We start from the raw sequence: 23,161 nt of genomic DNA on the forward strand, positions 1-23,161 counted from the left end.
ACAGCTGTAAGGAGGACACTGATGGACACAGTTCACATAATAACCATCATGCAACTCCTGCTATGGCTGCTGTGTAAGCAACATGATCTGTGATCAAGATGACAACTCACACTATTCTGTCTAGTTTTAAATCCCTCAGAAGCAATACAATAGAATACTCAAATCAGACAACATTCAGACCCAAAAGCAATTCCAATTCATATTTTCCTCAATGCAGGCATTAACGTACTACATCAGTTAAATAACTACAACATCAGACACATGAAATACAAGTAGTATGTGGCAATCCTGTATGTCAACAATATGGTTAATCTGTAGCTGAATGATCAGTGCGTGATATTAATTGCCTGCTGACCTCAAATGGGAGGAGTACTCTGTCAAAGCAGTGGATGACCATTATAAGATGTTACACTGAAAAATAAAGGTAAGTAGCCACCATATTTAGTATTTAGCAAACACCAGGAATAAAATACTTACCTGCTTCTGACTCTGTATCAGTTGCTTTTGCAACAACATGTTTACTTCGCCGGGCACTAGACGACCTAGTCTGTTTGCGAGTGACTACACTTGGCTTTGGCCCCTCTCCATCACTTTCAGACTGGGCTGGTTTTGTCTGAGAAGGTGTTGGACCCCGAGGCCGAGGTCTTACTCTCTTCTTTGCAGCATTCCCACGTTTCTGTGGAGCTTTAGTTGGTGCAGCTGAGGAATCAGCTGAAGACTCACTGTCTGAACTGCTATCTGTATGGAAAACATTACTGGTTTAAAAGGTACAAACAACTTAAGGATTGTGACTAATGAAAGGGCACATTAAAAATTAAGAAAATAAACTGACTGCATGTTTCCTCAATTTTCTTGTATATAATTTTCACAGAAGCCAGCAATTTATAATTTTGAGGTCTAATGAAGGTTCATTTCATTTCTGTGTGTTTCTGAATTACGCCCTATCCTATCTCCCCTTTAGTATGAAGTGCTATATACTAATCAGAAATGTAGGCAAGAGTATATTTTATTAGTTAAGAATCAAGTAAAATGAAATACAGAGATGTTTTAAATGACTGGGATAAAGGCCTGCTAATTGGATACACACGGCAAAATGTTTCAGTGTGGAAACAGGTTTCATATGCAACAAGGGCTCAAGCTATCCTCCACTATTATACATAAATATCTTTATTTAAGAAAATACATTGAAGGGTTACTGTGGTTAGGTGAATCAGTTGTACAATATAAATTTTAAATAAAATCAAAACTTTTCACTGAACTATCTCAACATAAAATTCAATATTCTTTTCTCAATGTTGTTGTTAAAGACAACAACAAGGCAGAAAATCTGTAAAAACTGAGTCTAACTGTGATTTAGCACTAGTTTATTTTCTACAAGCCGTGAACTTAGGTCAAGAACTGCACTATTTGAAACTGGGCCAATGTTGCACACAACATCCTTTACTGTTAAGCTAGTGTCACCAACAAACAGAAAACATTGTGAATAATGACCTTTTGCTGCCTGTTGCTAAAGTAAGAGGTGAACCAATTGTGAGCTACTTCCCGTATTCCGTAATGGTCCAACTTCTGGAGCAATAGTTTGTGATCAATGCAATCAAATGCCTTAGCTAAATAAAAAAAAATATGCCTAGCGTTTGAAACCTTTCATTTAACCCATCCAGCATCTCACAGAGAAAAGAGAATATAGCATTTTCAGTTGTTGACTTCTAAACAGCCTTTCCAATAACTTTAGCAAACACTGATGGTATAGAAATAGGTCTAAAATTGTCTACATTATTCCTTCCTCCCTTTTTATAAAGCAGCTTTACTACTAAATACTTTAATTGTACAGGAAACTGACCATTCCTAAAGGAAAAATTACAAATATGGCTAAATACAGGGCTAACATGTGCAGCACAGTACTTTAATATTCTGCTAGGCACTCCATCATATCCATGACAGTCCTTAGTCTTCAGTGATTTGATTATTGACTCAATCTCCCTCTTGTCTGTATCACAGAGGAGTATTTCAGACATCAATCTCGGAAAGGCATTTGCCATGAAAGTTATATGATTCCCTGTGGAAACTAAATTTTTATTTAATTCAACAGCAATGCTCAGAAAATGATTGTTAAATACAGTACATATATCTGATGTATCAGTAACAGAAATATTTTCACTACGAACTGACTTTATATCGTTGACCTTGTGCTGCTGACCAGACAATTCTTTCACAAGTGACCATATGGTTTTAATTTTATTCTGTGAATTAGCTATTCTATTTACATACCACATACTCTTTGCCTTCCTAATAGCATTCTTAAGCACCTTACAATACTGTTTGTAATGGGCTACTGCAGTTTGTGACTAATTCTAACATTTTGATATAATTCCCACTTTATTCTACATAATACCCTTATCCCAGTAGTCAGCCATCTGGGCTGGCTATTACTGCTAGTAACCCGTTTGGAATGTTCTAATAGAAAGCAACTATCGGAGAGCATGAGTAATGTGTTAAGGAAAGCGTTATACAGGGTGTTTATAAATGAATATTGAGGTTTTAATGCTTTATAATATTTATTATGTTAACTTTTATAAATGAAATGTCAAATGAAAGAGCAACTCAAACTGTGTTACCAAGAACCTTATAAATGTTCAATGTAAGCACCATTTGTCACAAGGCACACATCAAGTCTATAGCCGAGTTCTTCCCAAACATTGATAAGTGTGTCTTCAGTGATTGTAGCAACAAGTGCTTCAATCCAATTTCTTAATTCAGGGAGGTCTGCTGGTAGCGGAGAGATGTACACACGATCCTTGATGAAGCCCCACAGGAAAAATCGCATGGCGTTAGGTCGGCTGAACTTGGAGGCCATGCAATGCAAGCCCAGTCATTAGGCCCCTTGCGGCCTATCCAGCACTTGGCTATAGACTTTGTGTGTGTCGTGTGACAAATGGTGCTCGCATTGAACATTTATAAGGTTCTTGGTAAAACTGTTTGAGCTGCTCTTTCATTTGACATATCATTTACAACTGTAAGTTTAATGTAATAAAATTATAAAGTGTTAAAATACTGATTTTCATTTATAAACACACTGTACTTGTCATCTTTGTTATCAGCACTATAAAAATCCTGCACTCTTGTTCCTTGACAAGGTTTAAAAATCTCTATATTGCTGTTGGATTAACCTTCCTACATAGTCAGTAATTATACATGACATTTATTTTAGGACAAAAGCCTTTTAGTGTTAAAATTTGTGCATCATGGTCTGAAAGGCCATTCACCCTTTTACTAACAGAATGCCCATCTAATAATAAAGAATGAATAAAAATATTGTCTATGGCTGTGCTACTTTCCCCTTCACCCTGATTGGAAAAAACACAGTCCGCTTCAGATTATATGAATTTAGGAGATCTACCAGGATCCATTTTCTTGAACCATCATATACAAAATTTATATTGAAGTCACCACATATATCTAATTTCTGGTACTTCCTACAAAGTGAATCAAGAACCCTCTCTAGCTTGAGCAGAAATGCCCTGAAGTCAAGAGTTACAGGAACTATAAACAACAACAATTAGAAGTTTTGTTTTACTAAATTCAACTGCCCCTGCACAACTGTTCAGTGCAGTGCCATGATATGTCTATGGACTCAAATGGAATACTGTTTTTACATACATAGCCCCTCCCCCTCCCTGCAAGGAACTCCTTGCAAAACAGCCAGCTAATCTGCATCCTGGTAAAGGAAGCCTATGAATTGTCAAATTATTTAAATGGTGCTCCGATATATCAATAATTTCAGAGTCAACATCTATAATCAGTTCACTAACTTTGTCTCTAATACCTCTCATATTTTGATGAAATATGCTGATTCCTTAAAAAAGGTGCAGCTGTAACACCAACTACTACAGGGATTTTTCCATGAGTGATCCCACCACCACCCACTACACTGTTACCCATAAGCTTTTGCCAGTTTCCCCTTCCCAGATCTATTTAGGTGCAGGCCATGCCTTGTGAAACCCAAAGAGGTCAAGGTTCACAATTAACTGTAGAGCCACAGAAGGAGAAGGAGAAGAAGAAGAAGAGGAAGAAGAAGATGATGATAATTTCTTTTGTCTTTAATTAAATAAAATGGTATTTAGAATCCTCCGATGTACAACTCACTTGAGAAAACTAGAATATTACAAGGAGACAGAATAGCTGGCCACTATTTACATTTGGGAAGCCAGATTCTGTGGACTGATGAAAGGCACACATAAAACTACAAATATTTTTGTTTCCTGTCCTTTTCATAACCTGTAGTTTCCTGTCACCCTAAGGTCTGAATGACCTATTGCTCCATTCTATACATTTACCCCCTATCCCTCTTTCCTTGCCGAGAAAATAATTGTTTCAAAAGCTAGAGAAGAGAGAGAAGAGAAGAGAAGTGCTGGAGTTGGAGCTGGGAAGGGGACAAATAGATGGAGGACAGAGACTAGACTATCTCTGGGATGATTACATTGGTACCTCCATCCATATAAAACCTGCCAACCACCAGAAATTCCTGCATTTCAACAGCTGCCACCCATTCCATACTAAGAAGTCCTTCTCCATACAACTTATACGCTTGGGGTCATCACATGTGTAGTGATGAGCAACCAATGTACCAAGCGTCTCACTGAGAACTTCACAGACTGAAATTATCCTACCAACGTTGTACAGAAACAGATCTCGCGTGCTTTGTCTCTCCAGTCACCTTCCCTCTACTACCTACCACAAATCCACTGTCCAGCCACAAAACAGCACTCGTGTGACTCAGTACCACCCAGAACTGGAGCAACTGAATCATATTCTCCACCAAGGCTCTGACTACCTCTCACCATGCTCTGAAATCAGGAATATCCTACACACTGTGCTTCCCACACCTCTCACAATGATACTCTGCCGCCCACTGAACTTATGCAATATCCTTGTCCATTCCTACTCCACTCCCGCTCCCAATCCCATGCTTCATGGTCATTATCTCTGCAACAGACCTACAAGACCTGTCCCATGCATCCTCCTACCACCATCTACTCCAGTCTGGTCACAGCCATCTCTTATCCCGTCAAAGGCAGGGATAACTTTCAAAGGAGCCATGTGATCTACAAACTGAGCTGCAACTGCTGTGCTGCATATTATGTGGGCATGACAACAAATGAGCTGATGTCCACCTGGATGGCTACTGCCAAACTGTGGTCAAAAGACAGCTGGATCACCCACCTGCTGAAAATGCTGGCCAACATGATGTGCTGAATCATGACAGCTTCACGGCTTGTGCCACCTGGGCTCTTTCAAGCAACTCCAGGTTTTCTGAATTGCGTAGGTAGGAGCTCTCCCTGCAATATACTGTATCCTATGTTCCTGTAACATTTCTGTGCTCCACCTTTCCTAGTTGATAGCTGATGGTTGGAGAGACAACACTGCTGTTACAGTCTGCAGAAACCAGTTATAAACATTGGCCACTGATGAATTGTGTATACGAATGGTATTGACCCCCTTCAGTGTCAGTTAAAGCCTGAAGAGGGTGCAAAGAAGAACTGAAACTGGTAGCCATATAATAAATGACATCATAAGGACAGTTGCAGATGTTCCATTTTATTACACAAGGGAACAGCTGAAGTTCATCAGACCTCCAATCACAAGGATGGACATACAAAAACTTCCCTAGTCCCTGTCCTGCGCCTACCTATTTCCTTCCCTTCCACTAGACATTTGTATTCCACCAACACACCCACATTCTTTTTCCCCTTCTCTACATTTCTCCCCCCCCCCCCCCCCCTTTCTCAAGCTTCCCAACTGCACCTAGCTGCTGTACCTTTTCTCCTTAGTGTTCCACAAGCAGGACTACATCTTTCCCCACCCCTACCCTGCTATCCCTCTCCCTCTGCACCCTATGCCTCTTCCTCACTCCCACTATCCACGCCAATTTGCTGCTGCCATCAGGTGCAGTTCCAGTTGCAATCTGCAGTCCAGGCACAATGTCCTCAGACAGTTGTCAAGTGTGTAAAGTTGTAGCTGTCCGAATGTGTGTGCATTTTCTATTTCAGAAGAAGACCTTTTGGATGAAAGCTTAAATATATAGCAGTCTTTTCATTGTGCCTGTCTACGACTCAACGTCTTCTCTGTACAGTGAGAAGCAGCCTTTTGGTCGAAAGCTTAAATACATAGCAGTCTTTTCATTGTGCCTGTCTATGACTCAACATCATCTCTATACGGTGAGTAGGAATCCATCTTTTTCATAATACTGTTGTAAATGGAAATAGTATGAACTACCACACCCTAGGCGTATGGCACAGACCTCATAATCCCAGGTGATATAAATGAAAAGAACTTCCCACATTTTTCTGGCTAGAGAAACATAAACTGGCCACTGGGATTTTAATTTGGTTTCCTATCCATTATCTGACTGTGTGAGGCATTGATAACGTTCCCACCAGCAGAGGGGGTCCCCGATCCATTTGGATACTGGAGAAAGGTGGCACAAATTTGTAATATAGGAAAAAGGTTCTGAAGTAATAAAAACAGAGTTACACAACCTAAGAATAAACGTGAAGAACGATGAGGCTGCAGCTGCTGATCGGTGTCCGAGTTCAGGATGGGCCGGACTGACTGGTGCTTCATTCTGGCAAGCCTCCAACTTAAAAATATAGTGTTATTATCACCTTTGCGGGATGGAAAGTGGCTGGAGTTTGCCTGCTGGGACATAGAAACTAAGCATTTTCTTTTCATCCCCTAAACAAGTGCAGTGTCAGCTGTCTAAATGATGGGTTTTTCTGACACATGCCACATGAGCAAGGAACTCTTCTTTAAAACTTTAAGCATTGTCAGTGGTTGATGTCAACTTGAATAAATTAACTCCGTTTCCAGATTTTGCTTCCTCAGTATGTCAGGAATCATTATCACAAATCTTCCTTTCTCCCTGAACTCTTTTCAGTGGTTTAATTTGTGACTGTAAAATTGTATGTATGAGACAGGTCAATTGTTCATCATCAAGGTCTCCTGAGTCTGTCACCAGATTTATTACTTATGGATTACTACCCAATTCAGCCTCTGTTTTAGTTTTCGGTCTTGTGCCCATGTGCATGTCACAGCACTTGGCAGTCTTGCGGGGTTTGTAACAAATAGTCTTATGAATATTAGATTCATGTAGTAATCTTGAGAAACAATCAGATTTTTTGTTTCTGAATAAAACTATGTGACTAGCTTCAGAGTTGAGCCCATTATTCAACATCATGATAACAAATGAAAACATTAATACATATGGTAACTGTTTGTATGCACCTTCTGTGTCAACATTAAGTGAGATAGTGAAAGTATTAAAAGAGAACACCATTCTGCCAACCTCAAAACACCTAAATGCCCAAGTGTCTTCCTTCACACAAAAGTTAAAATTATATGGGGAATTGCTCACCAATCAGCAAGAAAATCACTTTAAAGCAGAAATAACATGTAAGGCAGCAGCAGTTTCTCACAGAAGTCAATTTCTGATATCTAAGACTTCAGAAAATGTTACTAAACCTGCCTTCTCAGTAATAGTGAAATATGTAATTTAAAGATATAGTAATGCTATGAGTGTGCTTATTGTCATTTATAATGTATTTAAGATTCACAAAATCCACAAATACCAAGGGGGGAGCATATGGATTGTACCACTTATCTGAAATACCTTCCAGCTCATCAAAAGACTTCCTTGTATAACCTAGAGATTAAGTGTGAAACCTGACTCTTTAATGTGAGCCTCGTGCTAAGATAGCTTAATTCTGTAATATTACATCATATTCAGTCACTTTGTAGTAACTTATATTTTAACACAGAACACAATACTAATAAGTCACAGTCACATTCTAACAATTACTACAAATTGTGTGCAAAACTTCCAATTTCAATCTACAACATAAATATACTATTAGATACATACCACAAGCCTATTTAACATCCAAAAATACAAGCATAACACAATAACACAGCAAAGGACAGAGATACAAGCTAGTGATTGCAGGCAGAATTACATTTGATCTCACATCTGAGTAGAAGTGAAAGGGAAATAAACACAACAGAAGGGAGAAATTCTACACTATCCATTACAATTGTTAAATACATAAAATAAAAACAAGACAGAGGAAACAATATTTTAAAACTGAAACACTATCAGTCATAACTTTTACTTATTCAGTTGTTTCTGGTTTTGTATGCACAGCAAACCGTGTAAGTGATGATTAGTGTGTATGTACTTGCACAGAAATGACACTATAAATTCCTGAAGTCTGAAAACAATGCAGCATCTCACACACGACCAGCATTATGTTTACAGTGACACAATGTATACCCTTGTTTGTACACAAATGCAAATCAATTAGATAATGCATACTTGTGAAACAATTCGATGCCAGTATGCAACAAAAGTGTCCAGCTTCGTTCAATGGATGACTGATAGTGTACATGATAAAGGCTATATGAAATACCTTACACTAATGTGCATGTGAGCACCAGCACTACAGACAAGGTATCAGCAGCACTTGTTTGTCTTATCACTAACAATTTATTACAGTAATAACTGTTATCCTTTTAAGAAAGCTTAGAAAATCAGAAATAATACAGCATTAACCCTGTATTATTCCTGATAGTCTGAGCTTTCTTAAAAGGATCGCAGTTATTATTGTAACAAATAAGACAAACAAGTGCTCATTCCCATTCGAGTACAACCTATTACTAGACAAGTTTTGACATTGTAGATGGCCATGTCCCTGCCATACCAGTTCTTACTGTAAGTGTCCATAGCTCATATGACTTGAGATTGTCAATACTATGCACACTTTCTGTCCATCAATGGTCATAAATGTGTACTATAATACCAGCACCATCACTATTATCCTCATGAATGAGTACTTGCTAACAAAACCAATGCGTTACCAATCCAGATGAAGACTGTAAGTACATTTCAGACTGCAGCATCATCAGTGATTTGAAGGAATGAGGCAATATACATTTCAATATGTTTTAATTGAAAAATGATGAATGTGATTGAGCAGAGACATTTGTGACAAACTCAACCGCTGTAAACTGTAAATGCTCCAGAAACAGCCACTTCCTAAAAGTTATAAACCATTAGCAGTGTCCTGTGAGCATAACCTTTTTGGCTTGGAGTAGATGATGGTACATCAGAACGTGCCTGCACTACATTTTTCAGATTAATTAAAACAACAGTACATTTTATGAAGCTGTACATCAAAACATTATAGTTCTTGCAATTCACTTAGCTCTACTTACTTCCACTGAGACTGGGAGTCTTCTTACATGCCACATGGAAACTTTCACTCCAAAATTTTATGACAACCTCTTATGTATCACTCTTCATGAACGTTTTTTCATGTGTGGTGACGTATCAATTCGAAAAAATTTCCTCTTCATTAGCCTGACAGTCCAGCAGCTGCTAACAGATTCTCCACACATTGTGCTTGTGCTCTTCAATGTGTTTTGTTGAGCTCCATCTCACACAAACTGCGAAAGTTGGATGTGTTATGGATGACACCATATGCAGAACCACATGATTGTCCTTATGGTTTGCCACTTCATCAAAAAATTGCCCCTTAGTTATTCAAAATCAGGTCACAGACTTTTCCAGTGTTAGCATCAGTAATGGGTGTGACTGGACATCCAACTCCTTCCTCGCTCTTCTTTATTGTTCAGCTACTTTTGACTAGTCCGATCAAGCAGTAAACACTGTCATGATAAAATACCCTCCCTGTAGTATGCTGAAAGCTTTCTGTGGATTTGAATCACTGGCACACCTTCAGATCACAAAAACTGATTATAGAATACCATTCTTTGCTGATTGAAACAGAGAATGGTGCAGTCATATGTACTTTGGAAGAATGTAAAGTGAACTGATGTGATAAGGCCAAAAGATGCCACTAGTAAAGAGAATGGTACCGTCCAATGGCTAGAGAATGGTCTTAGCCACCCTGCCAACTTACATGCAACTAGAATGAAGACACTGACTTACTTTCATGTAATGTGCTTTTCAACAACTTCCATTATTTACCCATTCACGATCTAGTACAAGGACATTGTCTTAAATGGTTCATCAGCGCCCAATAGCAGATACTGGATAAGATCTGCAGACACACACAAGCACCCACAAACACCCAAAACAACCTTACTACCTTAGTTCCCTAACAAAATTAAGCTCAGTGTAGTTTGTGGTGGCTTCAGTGACTTCAGTTAAGCATTGTATCAGTGTCAGACAGAAAATGTAATATATTGTAACACCAACAAAAATATGTAATGGAATGAGAAGACTACTGTCTGTCACTGTATAGAGCAAATGTTGAAAATAGTGAACCTGAATGTATACGCAAATACAACAACACCAGAGAAAAGAAAGTCAAACTTACTAGGGAAGAGTGGGTTGGGGGGAGGGGGAGGGGCAGAGATTTGAGCATATGAAGAGTGATATGTAAGAGTTTTATGATAAACTTTTACTCCAAAGTTCCACATGGCACGTAAGAAGACTCCCATGCTCTCAGTGGAAATAGATAGAGCTAAGTGAACTACAAGAACTATAATGTTTTGATGTTCAGCTTCATAAAATATACTGTTTTCTGCCACTATAGCCAATCTGCTCTCACCGATGGCTGGTGAAAGCTTCGTTATACTAGTAATTAAAAATTGCAAACACTTATGAATATGAAACTCTCAAACATTGTTATTATTATTATTATTATTATTATTATGCAAGCAACTGCTATTTGTTGAACAGAAAAATCCAAGAATGCTAAACCACACAGCTACAGTCTTATAGATATAGGCCAAGGAGACAGAGGAATGGAAAAGGTGTTGGGGATAATAATGGAAAGATAAGATTGAGGAAATAAAATGGCACGTGTGAGATGCAGATGTTACAGATATTAATTAATTGGGGATAATAATGGAAAGATAAGACTGAGGAAAGGAAATGGCATGTGTGAGATACTGCTGTTACAGATATTAATTAATTCATCACACAGGGCTGATCAACAGGGAAACCAACATAAAGATTGAAAGTTTTCTGTAGTCCTCTAAAAGTCTGTGACACATTAGACCTGTAACAGGATTATTTGTAACATCATTTTTATTGAATGTATTGTTCTCAGCACTAAGTGCTGTTACACGGCTATCTCATCAAATTATCATACATGAAAACTGTTTCACTTTTCTTCATAATTTTTTGGTACATCTGGTGTGAAAGTTACAGGGTCCACCAAACAAGCCTCCACATACATAGATTAAAAGGTTCCTATGTTTTTTAAATGTATATATAAAAATCATGGTGTACACATACAAGAACTATATTACAGTGAAACCCTAAACTATTGCAAGGGAACACTGGGTAAAATAAAAGGAGTGCTCTGCAAAGAATTCTTTTGGCTCAGATCAGAAATCTGAGTATTACTGCTCAATTCGTCTGTTTCTTATGGAAGTCATATCAAAACAAAATTTAGGTGCAGTACACATCTTTTTGCCCAAATAGCTAATGAAACTATATCAAACTTCAAACTGCTTTTCTTATAATGGTATCAACTGAATTCTGTAAATTTATTAGTAATAGTGGAAAGTGGCCTGATGAAAAAACTGGAACCACTCTGTTTCTGCACAAGATTCATAATGTGGATAATTATCTACTTTCAGCCCCAGGTATTTATAATGTTTGATTTTGCTGTGTATTTGATTATGTCACTTTAATGACAATTCTCTGCCAGACATTGTATGCACTGTGTTTTATTGATGTTTAGAGAAAATGTGCATTCTGCAAGTCACATAACTTACTCCACTAACTCGTTCAAATTTTTCACAAAGCCACACACATCACCTGTAGATAGCAGTTCTTGTTTTTATTCTGTCTAGTAACAGTCTGATTATAAGTATGAAGAGAATCAGTGCATAATGAACATAATATTCCGTTATGCACACACCACCACTTCCCTTGCTTCAGGCAACTTACAGAGTTAAAAATTTCAGCTGCTGCTGACCCTAGAGAACAACCTCCTGTTGCATGTTTCCTTGATATGATGGTACCCTTTGCTTTGCTACAAGCATGTTTCTGTGTTGCACACAGAAAATACCAGAACCTCATGAGTATATACAACAGGAAAGATATGCCTGTTAACACCACAGTACCACAAAGGGTCTATACATCTATATGTTAACATCACTGAGATTCAAAATTGAAATTTTTTTCAGAGCCTGAAATTCATTGTCTTATGGTAGTCACATTCTCCCCTCCTCCCCCCCCTCCCATTTTTAAAGGAAAAAAAGAGGAACTCCCTACTGGTAAGACAGGAAAATAGACAATTTTATATAGCTCACATATTTGAAAAATGCTACTGATTTACCTGAGGAAGCTGAGGATGCTGTTGTTGAGGTCTCTGTGCTTGCACCAGATTTGCTTGGTGGTGACTGCAGTGGTTCTGGTTTAGCAACAGCTTTCCGAGTTCTTGTCTGGGCAATTGCTTTTGATGCAGAATTCTTCACTGGGCTTAACTTTGGTGGCTGTGTTGCTTGATCATCACTTTCACTACTGTTCTCAGGACTAAATATGCTTTTAGTTTTTAGTTTCCTCTGTGTTGTGGAATCTGCCTGTTTACTTGCAGCAGCAGACTTTGTAGCAGGTTTTTCGGCTGTCGACTTAGCATTGGCATTTGAGCCAGATTCTTTTACTCCCCTTTGTCCTGATCCAGCATTGTTTTTTGTTGGGTTAACTCTAGAAGGCTTCTGAATTGGAGTAACAGTGGCAGTTGCTTTTGGTTTTGTTGAAGCTTTCCGCTTCACAGTTGGCTTCACAGGTGAATCTTCAGATTCTGATGAACATGCAGCCGTGGCGTTAGCTTTAGATTGCCTAGTTTTTGAATTTGAAACCTGCGACTTCTCTTTAGGTTTCGCAGTCTCGGTATCATTTGAAACTGTTGTACTTTTACTACTCTTGACAGGTGAGTTTTTCTTTTTTGCCACTTTTCTAGTGTCCGAATCAGTCGACCCATTTGCACTCTTCTCCGCACTACCCTGTGATGTCGACGTATTCTCCGTGTCTGAAGAACTTGAATCAGAACCACTAGAAGAAGATGAACTCGAAGATGAGGAGGAGCTGTTACTTGAACTAGACGCCTCAGAGCTTGATGCTGCTTCCTGAAAGCAAGACATAATCAGGTTTATGCACAAAGGCACAACACAACACATAATAAAATCACAATCACAAATTATCAAAAATGTAATCTAAACAACAGAAGTGTGTGAAAGATATACAAACAAAAATCTGACTTACACAGACATTTGTAAACTGTCTTGAAAGCAGATACACATAGAAAAGAAACAAACAAAGTCACATAAACAACGCTGATAAGAAAATGAAGTTTTATACAAACACGAGTGTTGCCATGCAAAAGCAATACACACTAGTAACACTTAATAACATACCTTACAGGACTGATAAAATTAGTTTTGTTATAACAGTAGACCGTAATAACCCAAACGCTGACCTGACATTATGAAGCATGTCTCTAATTTGTTTTGTAAGTTTTTACCATTTACAATGAAAACATCGGAGGTTCATTGGAACTGTTAGTTTTATGGGTTATTCTCTGGTTAGAGAGCATGCTGAAAAGGAAAGAAATATTGAATGTACTTAGCTGTTGTAAATGTGAAAAATAACTAAGCTAGGAAAGGGTAAATTTTTTTGAGTCCTACATAAAGTAAAATGCTTTACATGGGATTTCTCTCTTTGTTATCTAAGTTTGTATCACCATTAGATTAATGAGTAATGAGTACAGAAATACTGCTCTTCTACTGAGTTTAAGACAGAATGTGTACATAATGGGAGGCCTCAGTTCTGAATTCTAGCAATGCAATTTAAAAGCAATTTTCAGATGTTAATTAGAGTCAAGCTGAAAATTAATGCTACAACATTAATTATGTGATAAATAGAGTCACATTCACTAAAACTGATTATGCAGTATGTAAGCAAAGTGATGTGAAATGTTGCCAACCTAGAGATCTCAGGAAATATTTCTTCTTGGTAAGTGTATAATACTGCAAAACGCTTAATATCTACAGTTGTCATAAAGAGCGAAGAAAAAAATTTGTTTGCAAGGCAAATATGTGGCAAGCAACAGCTAAAAAACTGTTTGAGTTTACACTCATAGTTGCAGTGATTCCACTACAAGGCTTAACTTTCTCAGATGGCTTGCAAGCAGGGCAAATACCGGAATGTTCCAACACTTGGTGTAAATAAATTGAGATATGATAAAATGAGTCACTGGGTTACGACAGTATTTTTTTTTTGCAACAGAGAGACATTAAAATAGTAAGTTTATGAGCTCTTGAAAGAAGGAAAATGCAGAAATGACCACCACATTTAACTTTTTTAAAAATTCTTTTTTGTCAGTATTCATAAAAAAAAATCATTCTGGGTGAATACATACTTATATTTGAAACATAATACTGACTCAGTCAACAAGGTATTTCACAGCAGCATGTACAACTGTTAAGTGTATCTGGTAAAAGTAGAAATTAGGGTTTCAGATTCAAAATGAATGAAAATAAAACTATTATGTCATCATAAAATACTGTTACCATGTTGTTAACCATACTTTAGTTGGTTTAGTTGCTAATACTACATACAGAAATTCTCTATGCAGTTTACAGAACAATGATTTAAGTTGTAAAACATTGTTTTTAAAGATTTCTATATCAACCTTCTGACAAAAAAATAGAAAGCACTACAAGTTACTAAGAAAATAGATTCGATCAAACACACATCGTAAAAGTTTCTCCTCAGTGACTTATTTTACTTGTACATCAACGATTTTACAAATTTGTAAGTTAACTAGTTGAAAGAATAAATGCAGATGCAGAGTGAGAAAAAGCGAAAAGACTGTGCCAGGTCAATAAAAATAAGGATGAATAGAACTGAGAATGAGTACTGTTTATTGGTAGTACCAAGGACTGATATTCAGTCCATAATTTTAACATGTGATTAAAAATTATTAACTTTTCAGTATAGTGCATGTATAGAGTTGTAAATATGTTTTTTTACCGAGCACAAGATTTTCTAAAACATATAATTTCAATTAGAGTCTTGAAGGTAGGTGATGGGGTACTGGCAGAAATAAGGCCATGAGGATGGCTTCGTAATAAAAGTAAAGGCCCTGGGTTCAAGTACCATTCCGGCACACAGTTTTGATCTCTCAGGAAGTTTCAAATGCTTGCAATGTTTCTTTACGCATGGGTCTAAGTACTTGACTTGTGCATTAGTTATCGGTGGCAACTTGAAATAATAAGCGGCTAAACACAGGCATTTAAGTAACAAAAAAATCATTCAGCTAAAACTCATATTCATTTCCTCTTGAGAGAATTTGTAAGAAACATTTTGTATCTGCGCCTCACTACAAATAAGAATGTAATTCATAACCTAATCAGTAACGAGTGTTCTTGAAATGACAGTATTACATTTTGGAATTATTTGTGATTTATGTTTGGGTCATATTTGTTCCTTATTCTTTTGTATTTCTGCTGCTCAAGGGAGAATAATATAAGCTTTAAAAGATCAGAATCCCATTTTTAATTAAATCCAAATACAAGAAATGTCACTGTCTCCACAAGAAAACACACACACACACACACACACACACACATACACACACACACACACACACACACACACACACACACACACGCACACGCACAGAGTTTGGGTTATAAGTATACTGGTAGTGAATGACTAACACAATTGGGAAAACAATAAAATATGTAGTAAAGCTGTGAGGAAGGGTCGTGGGTCATGCTTGGGTAGCTCAGTTGGTAGAGCACTTGCTCGCGAAAGGCAAAGGTCCCGAGTTCGAGTCTCGGTCGGGCACACAGTTTTAATCTGCCAGGAAGTTTCATATCAGCGCACACTCCGCTGCAGAGTGAAAATCGCATTCTGGAAACACCCCCAGGCTGTGGCTAAGCCATGTCTCCACAGTATCCTTTCTTTCAGGAGTGCTAGTTCTGCAAGGTTCGCAGGAGAGCTTCTGTAAAGTTTGGAAGGTAGGAGATGAGATACTGGCAGAAGTAAAGCTGTGAGGACCGGTCGTGAGTAGTGCTTCGGTAGCTCAGATGGTAGAGCACTTGCCCGCGGTAGGCAAAGGTCCCGAGTTCGAGTCTCGGTCGGGCACACAGTTTTAATCTGCCAGGAAGTTTCAATAAAATATGTACCCTATCCTGTCTAGGGCCACATAAACGAATCCAGAAAGTATTAACAGATTTCTTTGGCCTCTTGCATTAAACTTAATGGAAATGGACACATACTTCATTAAAAATTACCCCACTCGCCTTGTATGTGTTTTGAGCTGCTAATTCACTCATATTTACAGGTGAGATATCTTTGCAACTGGATAATACCCAAAGTGTCATGACTGATAGCCATATAATCTTTGTCTATACTACTACAAGAAAGATGAGCTCAACAGTAATTAAAGTGCGTGTGTAAATATCAACTTAACAATGAAACCAAACTGGATAAGACAATTAATACTTCAAAACTGGTGTATCTGCAAACAGAAACCAGCAGTGTGAAATATGAAAACTGAGCATACAATAATAAAACTGTTAATGGTGCCATTTCTATCAACATTTCACACTAATAAGTCAAAATTTTGATATCATGTTCACTGAAAGCATCCATACAAAAATAAGATGTTCACCTACATGTGTAAAAATTACAAGTGACACATCAATGTTACATAAAGATGTGCTTTCCAATGGGCGACACTACCAAATATATTATATTGGGATCTTACAACAGTCTTTCATCATAGGGTCTTATAAAATTAATGCTGATTGTATTTTTAAGAAAAAAAAAACTGTGTATTGGTTTTGTTACATTGCTATGGGGCAAATATTAAAAAAAAGTCTTTGGCACATTATCCATGTCCAAGTCACAATTTGCACTTTTCTCATAATATCTGATGTAATATTGAAGGGGGCGGACTTGCACATTTTAGAGCTTCAAGAAAAAATTCACGATGACACAAACTGTCTTCAAACCTGGTTGCAAATAAATCTATATAACTGAGAAATGCGGATAAGGGCACATAAACAACTGTGACCTAACAAATCATGTTGTATACAAGAAATTTTATTACAGGAAGAATATAGAATTAAATATAATATTTAATGGATTATGTTGAAGTAGTTGGATAAACTCACTTACGAAAAATAAAGCAAAATATTATGTTAAAACTAACTTATTTTATCATCACACATCAGACTATTGGCCAGTACTTCTCTGACTGCATTCCAAGTTATAGCAAAAGGAGCAGTGGAGCCTCTGACATTGCAGCAGGTTTTAGAAAAGAAAAAGTACTAAACTACAACAGAGACCCTTCATCTAGCCGAGATCTTAATTTTTAAACACCATAGTAAAATGGGCTTACTTACATTTACACTTGTGTACAAAAGCAGCCTGTGACAGAAAAGAGACAAATAAAGAGAATCATCATCGTTTAAATCTTAACTTACAGAAATTAGTTATAAGCCTTTAAGATGAACATTAAAATGATCTACAAATCAATTCTGATAGATTTGCTCTTTGCTGTACTTAATTCTTCATTGTGGGTTCGCCAAATGTTTTACAATTCCTCTGCCAAGAGGGTCTAATAGTATCTCTCAAAAATGTGTGTGTTTGCTATTTATGGTGAAATACACATGTGAAAGAATTGCACAAAAGGAAAATTCATCTGTAGGAAAAATGGTTATGAGACAGCCCTTCATGGAGTGAAACATTACGTACTGCCAATAGACACACATAAAAGGACATACACCATCCTCGCTTTCTTCTGAAAGATAGCATAGAGTTTATTTTTATATGTGGTTCTCTGCAGTACTGAATATTTCACATTCTGAATGTGAATACTAGCCGGTAGTTCTGTCATGTAACTGTTTTTACAACTGTACAAAATTTTGATATCAGAGTGATTTATCATCCACCAGACGGCAGCATCTCTCTCTCTCTCTCTCTCTCTCTCTCTCTCTCTCTCTCTCTCTCTCTCTCTCTTTTTTTTTTATTTATTTAAAAGAAGTGTAAACTGAGGAAGCACTGAGCATATTAATGCTATCATCATTACATAACCTTCAATATGAACATTGGTTCTTAATAGCTTCAGGGAAAGGAAATAAAAGTACACTGCATCAAGCAGTCTCTCATTGGTGAAGATCGCTTAGTGTGTTTAAGAGTCACACCCTCAACAATCTAAGACAGTCAAGAGAAATGCATGTCCCCAACACAATTTTTCTCTGGCAGCAGTATTTTTCCCTGAATCAAGGTATTCATAGTAAACTCCTGACACAATGGCATTTGAAAATACCAGTTGTAGCACAACCTTGGAGGTGGAGGAACCCATTTATTGGGCATTCATGACACAGCCTCGACCAAATGCATTGACACCATGTGTATTGCCTACCTGAGTGCTTGACTGATATACTAATGGACAGCATAAGGTTTAAGATTACTCTAATCATGAGACATGCTGCATAATTCTATCCTCCACAGCAGTAGCACATCTCTCACAACACATAGCAGTGGCTTCTAATCCAACGGGTCACAGTGTATGGCCAAATAAAATATCAAATTCACAATACTCTATTTAATCAAGTACTTCATAAGAAATCAGACACAGTTGTTTCACTGCTTAGTATGAATTGCTGAATATGCACAAAGGAGATATGTCACAGAAAACCTTTGATTTCACAAAATATACTGCCTTGCTACTACTGATCCCATTTGGGTCTTGAATACAATGTCATTTCTAGAGAGACAAAAACGTATCTCGAAAAATCAGAGTGGATTTAGGAAGCATGAATCATGTCAAACAGCGTATTTTGTTTCCACACATGATATAATGCAAATTGTGGATGTGGGCAAACAGGCAAATGCTGAATGAATTCTTTGGTGTCTAAAATGGTTGAATACCACAACCCTGCCAATTGACAAAGACATGAAAATATGGAGTGCCTTCTCAAATACACACTTACCTCAAATAATTTAGATTTGGAATCTAATATGTTGGTGTGTATGTCAAATACTTAGAAGAGCAAAGGCAACACAAAATACTACAGTGTAGTAATATGATGTCAATGATTCATTCATTCACAGCTTTTCACCCCCCACCCCCCAATATAACCTACATCTTATCTTAAAGCCAAGAATGGTTCTGGAGAAATTATTTTTGAGGAAATGAAAGCATTCTTATTTTCTGTATTGACGACAAGAGTGTCAAAATGTTTAACAATGATTCTTCCACAAAACTATCTTCAATAGATAACACAAGTGAAAAGTTAATACTATCAAGTTGTACCAGCTTATACAGGGTGAATATTAACAAAACCAAAAAACTGCAGGGACTGATTCCTAACTGGGAATGGAGGAAAAAAAGTCATATGAACATGTGTCTGGAAATAAACTGTTGCCACAGAAGATGGCTCTCACGAATGAAATTTCCTCTGACAACATGATGTATGTTTCTTGTAAGCTGCCAGCTGTGCAACTGATGCAGCATACTGTAAGCAGCAGAATGGGCTGGTATTCATGTTGGCAACAAGCTGAAATGGTGTTGTTTTTGTGTGCCCGAGCAGATGGAAATGGTCAAGAGACAGCACAGTTATACCAAAAGAAGTACTCTTACAGGCACCAATCACATCACACAATATTTCAAACCATTTTTGGGTATTTCTGTGGTTATGGGTCCTTTTAGACAGGTGGATACGAAGAGAAGTGGCAGACTGCGCATACACCAGATTTCGAGGACCAGGTTCTACAGGATACTGAGACGAACCTTAATACAATATGCAGGCAAGTGGCCCGCCAACGTGCCGTAAACTAAAATACGATTATGTGAGTCCTACAGGAGAAAAGGCCTTGAAATGTTGTGTGATGTGGTTGATGTCTATGAGTATATTTGTTTTGTTGCCTCATGACCGTTTCCATCTGCTTGGCTATCCACAAACACAACATTGGCTTGTTTCCGACTTAATACTGGACCATTCTGCTGCTTACAGTGCACTGCATCGATCACACAGCCTGCAACACACAAGGAAAACACGGCACATGGTTAGAGGAACTTTCACTTATCACTGCCATCTAATGTGGCAAAGATACATTTCCAGACACATGTATATTGGACCTTTTTTCCTTCCTTTCCAGTCAGGAAATCGTTCCTGCAGTTTGTCAGTCTTATTAATATTGACCCTGTATTTTCCTACCAACTGCTCTAACATCTCACAGATGCAATTACAGTAGGCAACAACAAGTTAAGGAGAGTAGATATGACAAGATGCAAAACAGGGCACCACACACCCACATCATCATTTGGCATTACTGCAACAAGTACATTACAAAAAATACAAATTTCTTATTCTCAAAGACATACAAATGAATGGTGTAAAATACTACATTGAGTAACAAGCTAATTTAGCCAAAGACAGATGTGTTTTAACAGCAATTTGTATTAACATAGTACTTCACATTTACATTACAGGTTCAATAAATAAATAAATAAATAATAAGTTGCAGCTACACTAATTAATACAAATTTTCAACTGACATTTTTAATAAAAGTTTGAAAGCAATAAATGATAATATTTATGTGTCACAATGGCAAATAGAGGAGTTAAAATGTGTGTTACACAATGATGACTTGTTAGGAAGATTTAGTAGGTTGTAGACCTACATGGTGCAAAATATTAACAGTTGTATGGAACCAAAGATGGCACTTCAACTTTTGAAAACTACCTCTAGCCCATCATCATCATCATCATCATCATCATCATCATCATCATCACTGTCATCATAAACAACAACAATCAGAAACTAAATTACAATTAACAATGCCAACTAAAAACTGGTGCAGGGATATCGGCAGATATTTTCAGTAAAGGCTGCTACCCAGCACCTCATCATGTTTGCATAAACCAGTTTTGCTTTACAACTGTCACAGATTAGTCTGGTATTTTGCAGGTCCCACGACAAAAATTCCCACAGCAGCAAGGTTTAATAAGGAAACTGTGAATACCATCGCTAAAGCAAGTACCAAATGCAATGGCAAGAGGTACTATTATATTAGCTGCTCTGATTTGGTTCAGTGAGAAAATAAGGAAAGAAACAAGAGCAAATGGAAAAATAAAGAAGAAGAAGGGGGGGGAGGGGGGACGTAGTAGCGGTAAATTAGGTCTCAATGGGAACACTGGTTGCAAGTACACTTCTTTAATAATGTCTGCTCTAGTAGATATGGCACACATTTTTCTTTATACAGGGCCGTAATTGTCTCAACCAGCAATTGGTCTGGAATCTAAACTGTCTCTTACTTTTTTCTGCACACAAGAGTTATAAGAAGTGAAGCCTATTTAAATCGTACACCACATGCACTCACTTTTACTGAACTTTGCCTCCATCCAGATAACTTATGTATCCAGTGCAATTTGTTTTTAAGTTGACACTACAGCAAAAGACAAGCAATGAAAAGCCACCATCACTAGCATTTGCTGGAATTAGCTGTGAAAGGCTTTTTATTGCCCACTCACTAATCATGGTATTTTGTGAGGCAAACACAAATCAACCACACAATCAAAGATCAGTCTGCTGGTTTTTGATTTGATTCATTTAATTTGAGTGAAGATTACAGGATTAATTGTGCTTTTATTTCTGTAAGATGTCAGATCATTAGAACAATATTGTGAGCGTCATCCAGAATGTACAGAACATTTGCTCACAGACCTTGTACAGCTATTTCACTGCAGTTGTGAACCTGTGATACCAGTACCAGAGGTGCCTCAAGTACTATCTTCTCCTGTGGATCCTGTCTCCTCTGCAGAAAGTATAGGATCTGTCATTACCTGCTCACTTGACTGTGAGTGGTGTGTCAATGGTAGACCTAGGTATCCTGTACAGAGTGGATGGGGATTAGGGAGGACTCAGCATTTTGTACCGATCCACCCAACCAACAAGTTTGAGATGCTGTCTTTCACTGAAACTGGCCCAATGGTACTCACTTCACCTGTTGTGGGGGAACCTGTTCTGTCCGGTGTCAGAAGGAAGCAAATGCAAAAGGGTAGGGGTCTATTAATTGCTGGCAGTTCAAACGTATGGCGAATGATAGCACCCCTTAGGGAAGTGGAAGCAAGGGACAGGAAAGTGTGCACTCTGTGTGTATGCCTGGGAGCTATCCCAGCAGCCATTGAGGGAACAGGGTGCAACCAACTGCAGATTGTGGCGCAAGCTCGAACAAATGATGCCTGTCGTCTGGCGTCCAGGGTCATTCTTTGTTCATTCCAACTACTGGCAGAGAAGATAGAGAGGTCAGCTTTGAGTGTGGAGTTTCAATGAAGCTCACAATTTGCAGAATTGTCACCAGAACTGATCATGGCCCTATGGTTCTAAGTTGAGTGGAAGGACTGAACCAGAGACATTGAAAGTTCTCTGACAAGATAGGGTGCGACTTCCTGGACTTTCACAACAGGGTTGAGAACTGTACTGTCCCCCTAAATAGGTCAGGTGCACAGAGGATGATGGAAATGTATTGGATCTAATGGCAACAAATAGACCTGACCTCTTTGAGGATGTACACTTTGAAACTGGTATCAGTAACCATGATACAGTTGAGACAACAATGATTACCAAAGTACAATGGACAACTAAAACAAGCAGAAAGAGATATATATTCAGTAAACTAGATAAAAAAAATCTGTGTGGAGGAACTTTGGCTCGAGTTTAAAAGAATAGTCAAATATGCACTGGACAGAACAGTTCATAATGGTAGGGAACCTCCATGGTATATATTCACAGTAAAGAAGCTTCTAAAGAAACAGAGATTACTGCATAATACACGTAAAACAAAGTGTATGGCTATAGAAAGAGAGACGCTGAATGAAACACGTTTGGCTGCCAAAAGAGTAATGCGCGATGCCTTCAATAACTGCTGTAGCAGAATATTGTCAAACGACATTTCACAAAATCCAGTGAAATTACTGTCGTATGTAGTGGCTGTTTGCGACACCAAAGATAGTGTCCGGGCCCTAGCGAATGAGCCAGGAACTGAAATTGAGGGTAATGAAGCAAAAGCTGAAATGCTTAACTCTGTTTTAAAACGTTCCTTTA

General features: G+C 37.8%; 1 protein-coding gene across 1 annotated transcript in view; it reads right to left on the bottom strand.

Annotated features, from left to right (window-relative positions):
* The window catches only part of LOC124802575 (histone acetyltransferase KAT7), a 579,753-nt gene that overhangs the window by 548,885 nt on the left and 7,707 nt on the right, over positions 1–23,161 (bottom strand). Inside the window, exons 2-3 of the mRNA XM_047263447.1 lie at positions 12,372–13,161; positions 478–738 (exon numbers count right to left, since the gene is read on the bottom strand). Coding sequence (XP_047119403.1) covers positions 478–738; positions 12,372–13,161 — 1,051 coding nt within the window. The remainder of the gene's footprint in view (positions 1–477; positions 739–12,371; positions 13,162–23,161) is intronic.

The sequence above is a fragment of the Schistocerca piceifrons genome, chromosome 6 (assembly GCF_021461385.2).
Source record: "Schistocerca piceifrons isolate TAMUIC-IGC-003096 chromosome 6, iqSchPice1.1, whole genome shotgun sequence".
Taxonomy (NCBI): Eukaryota; Metazoa; Arthropoda; class Insecta; order Orthoptera; family Acrididae; genus Schistocerca; species Schistocerca piceifrons.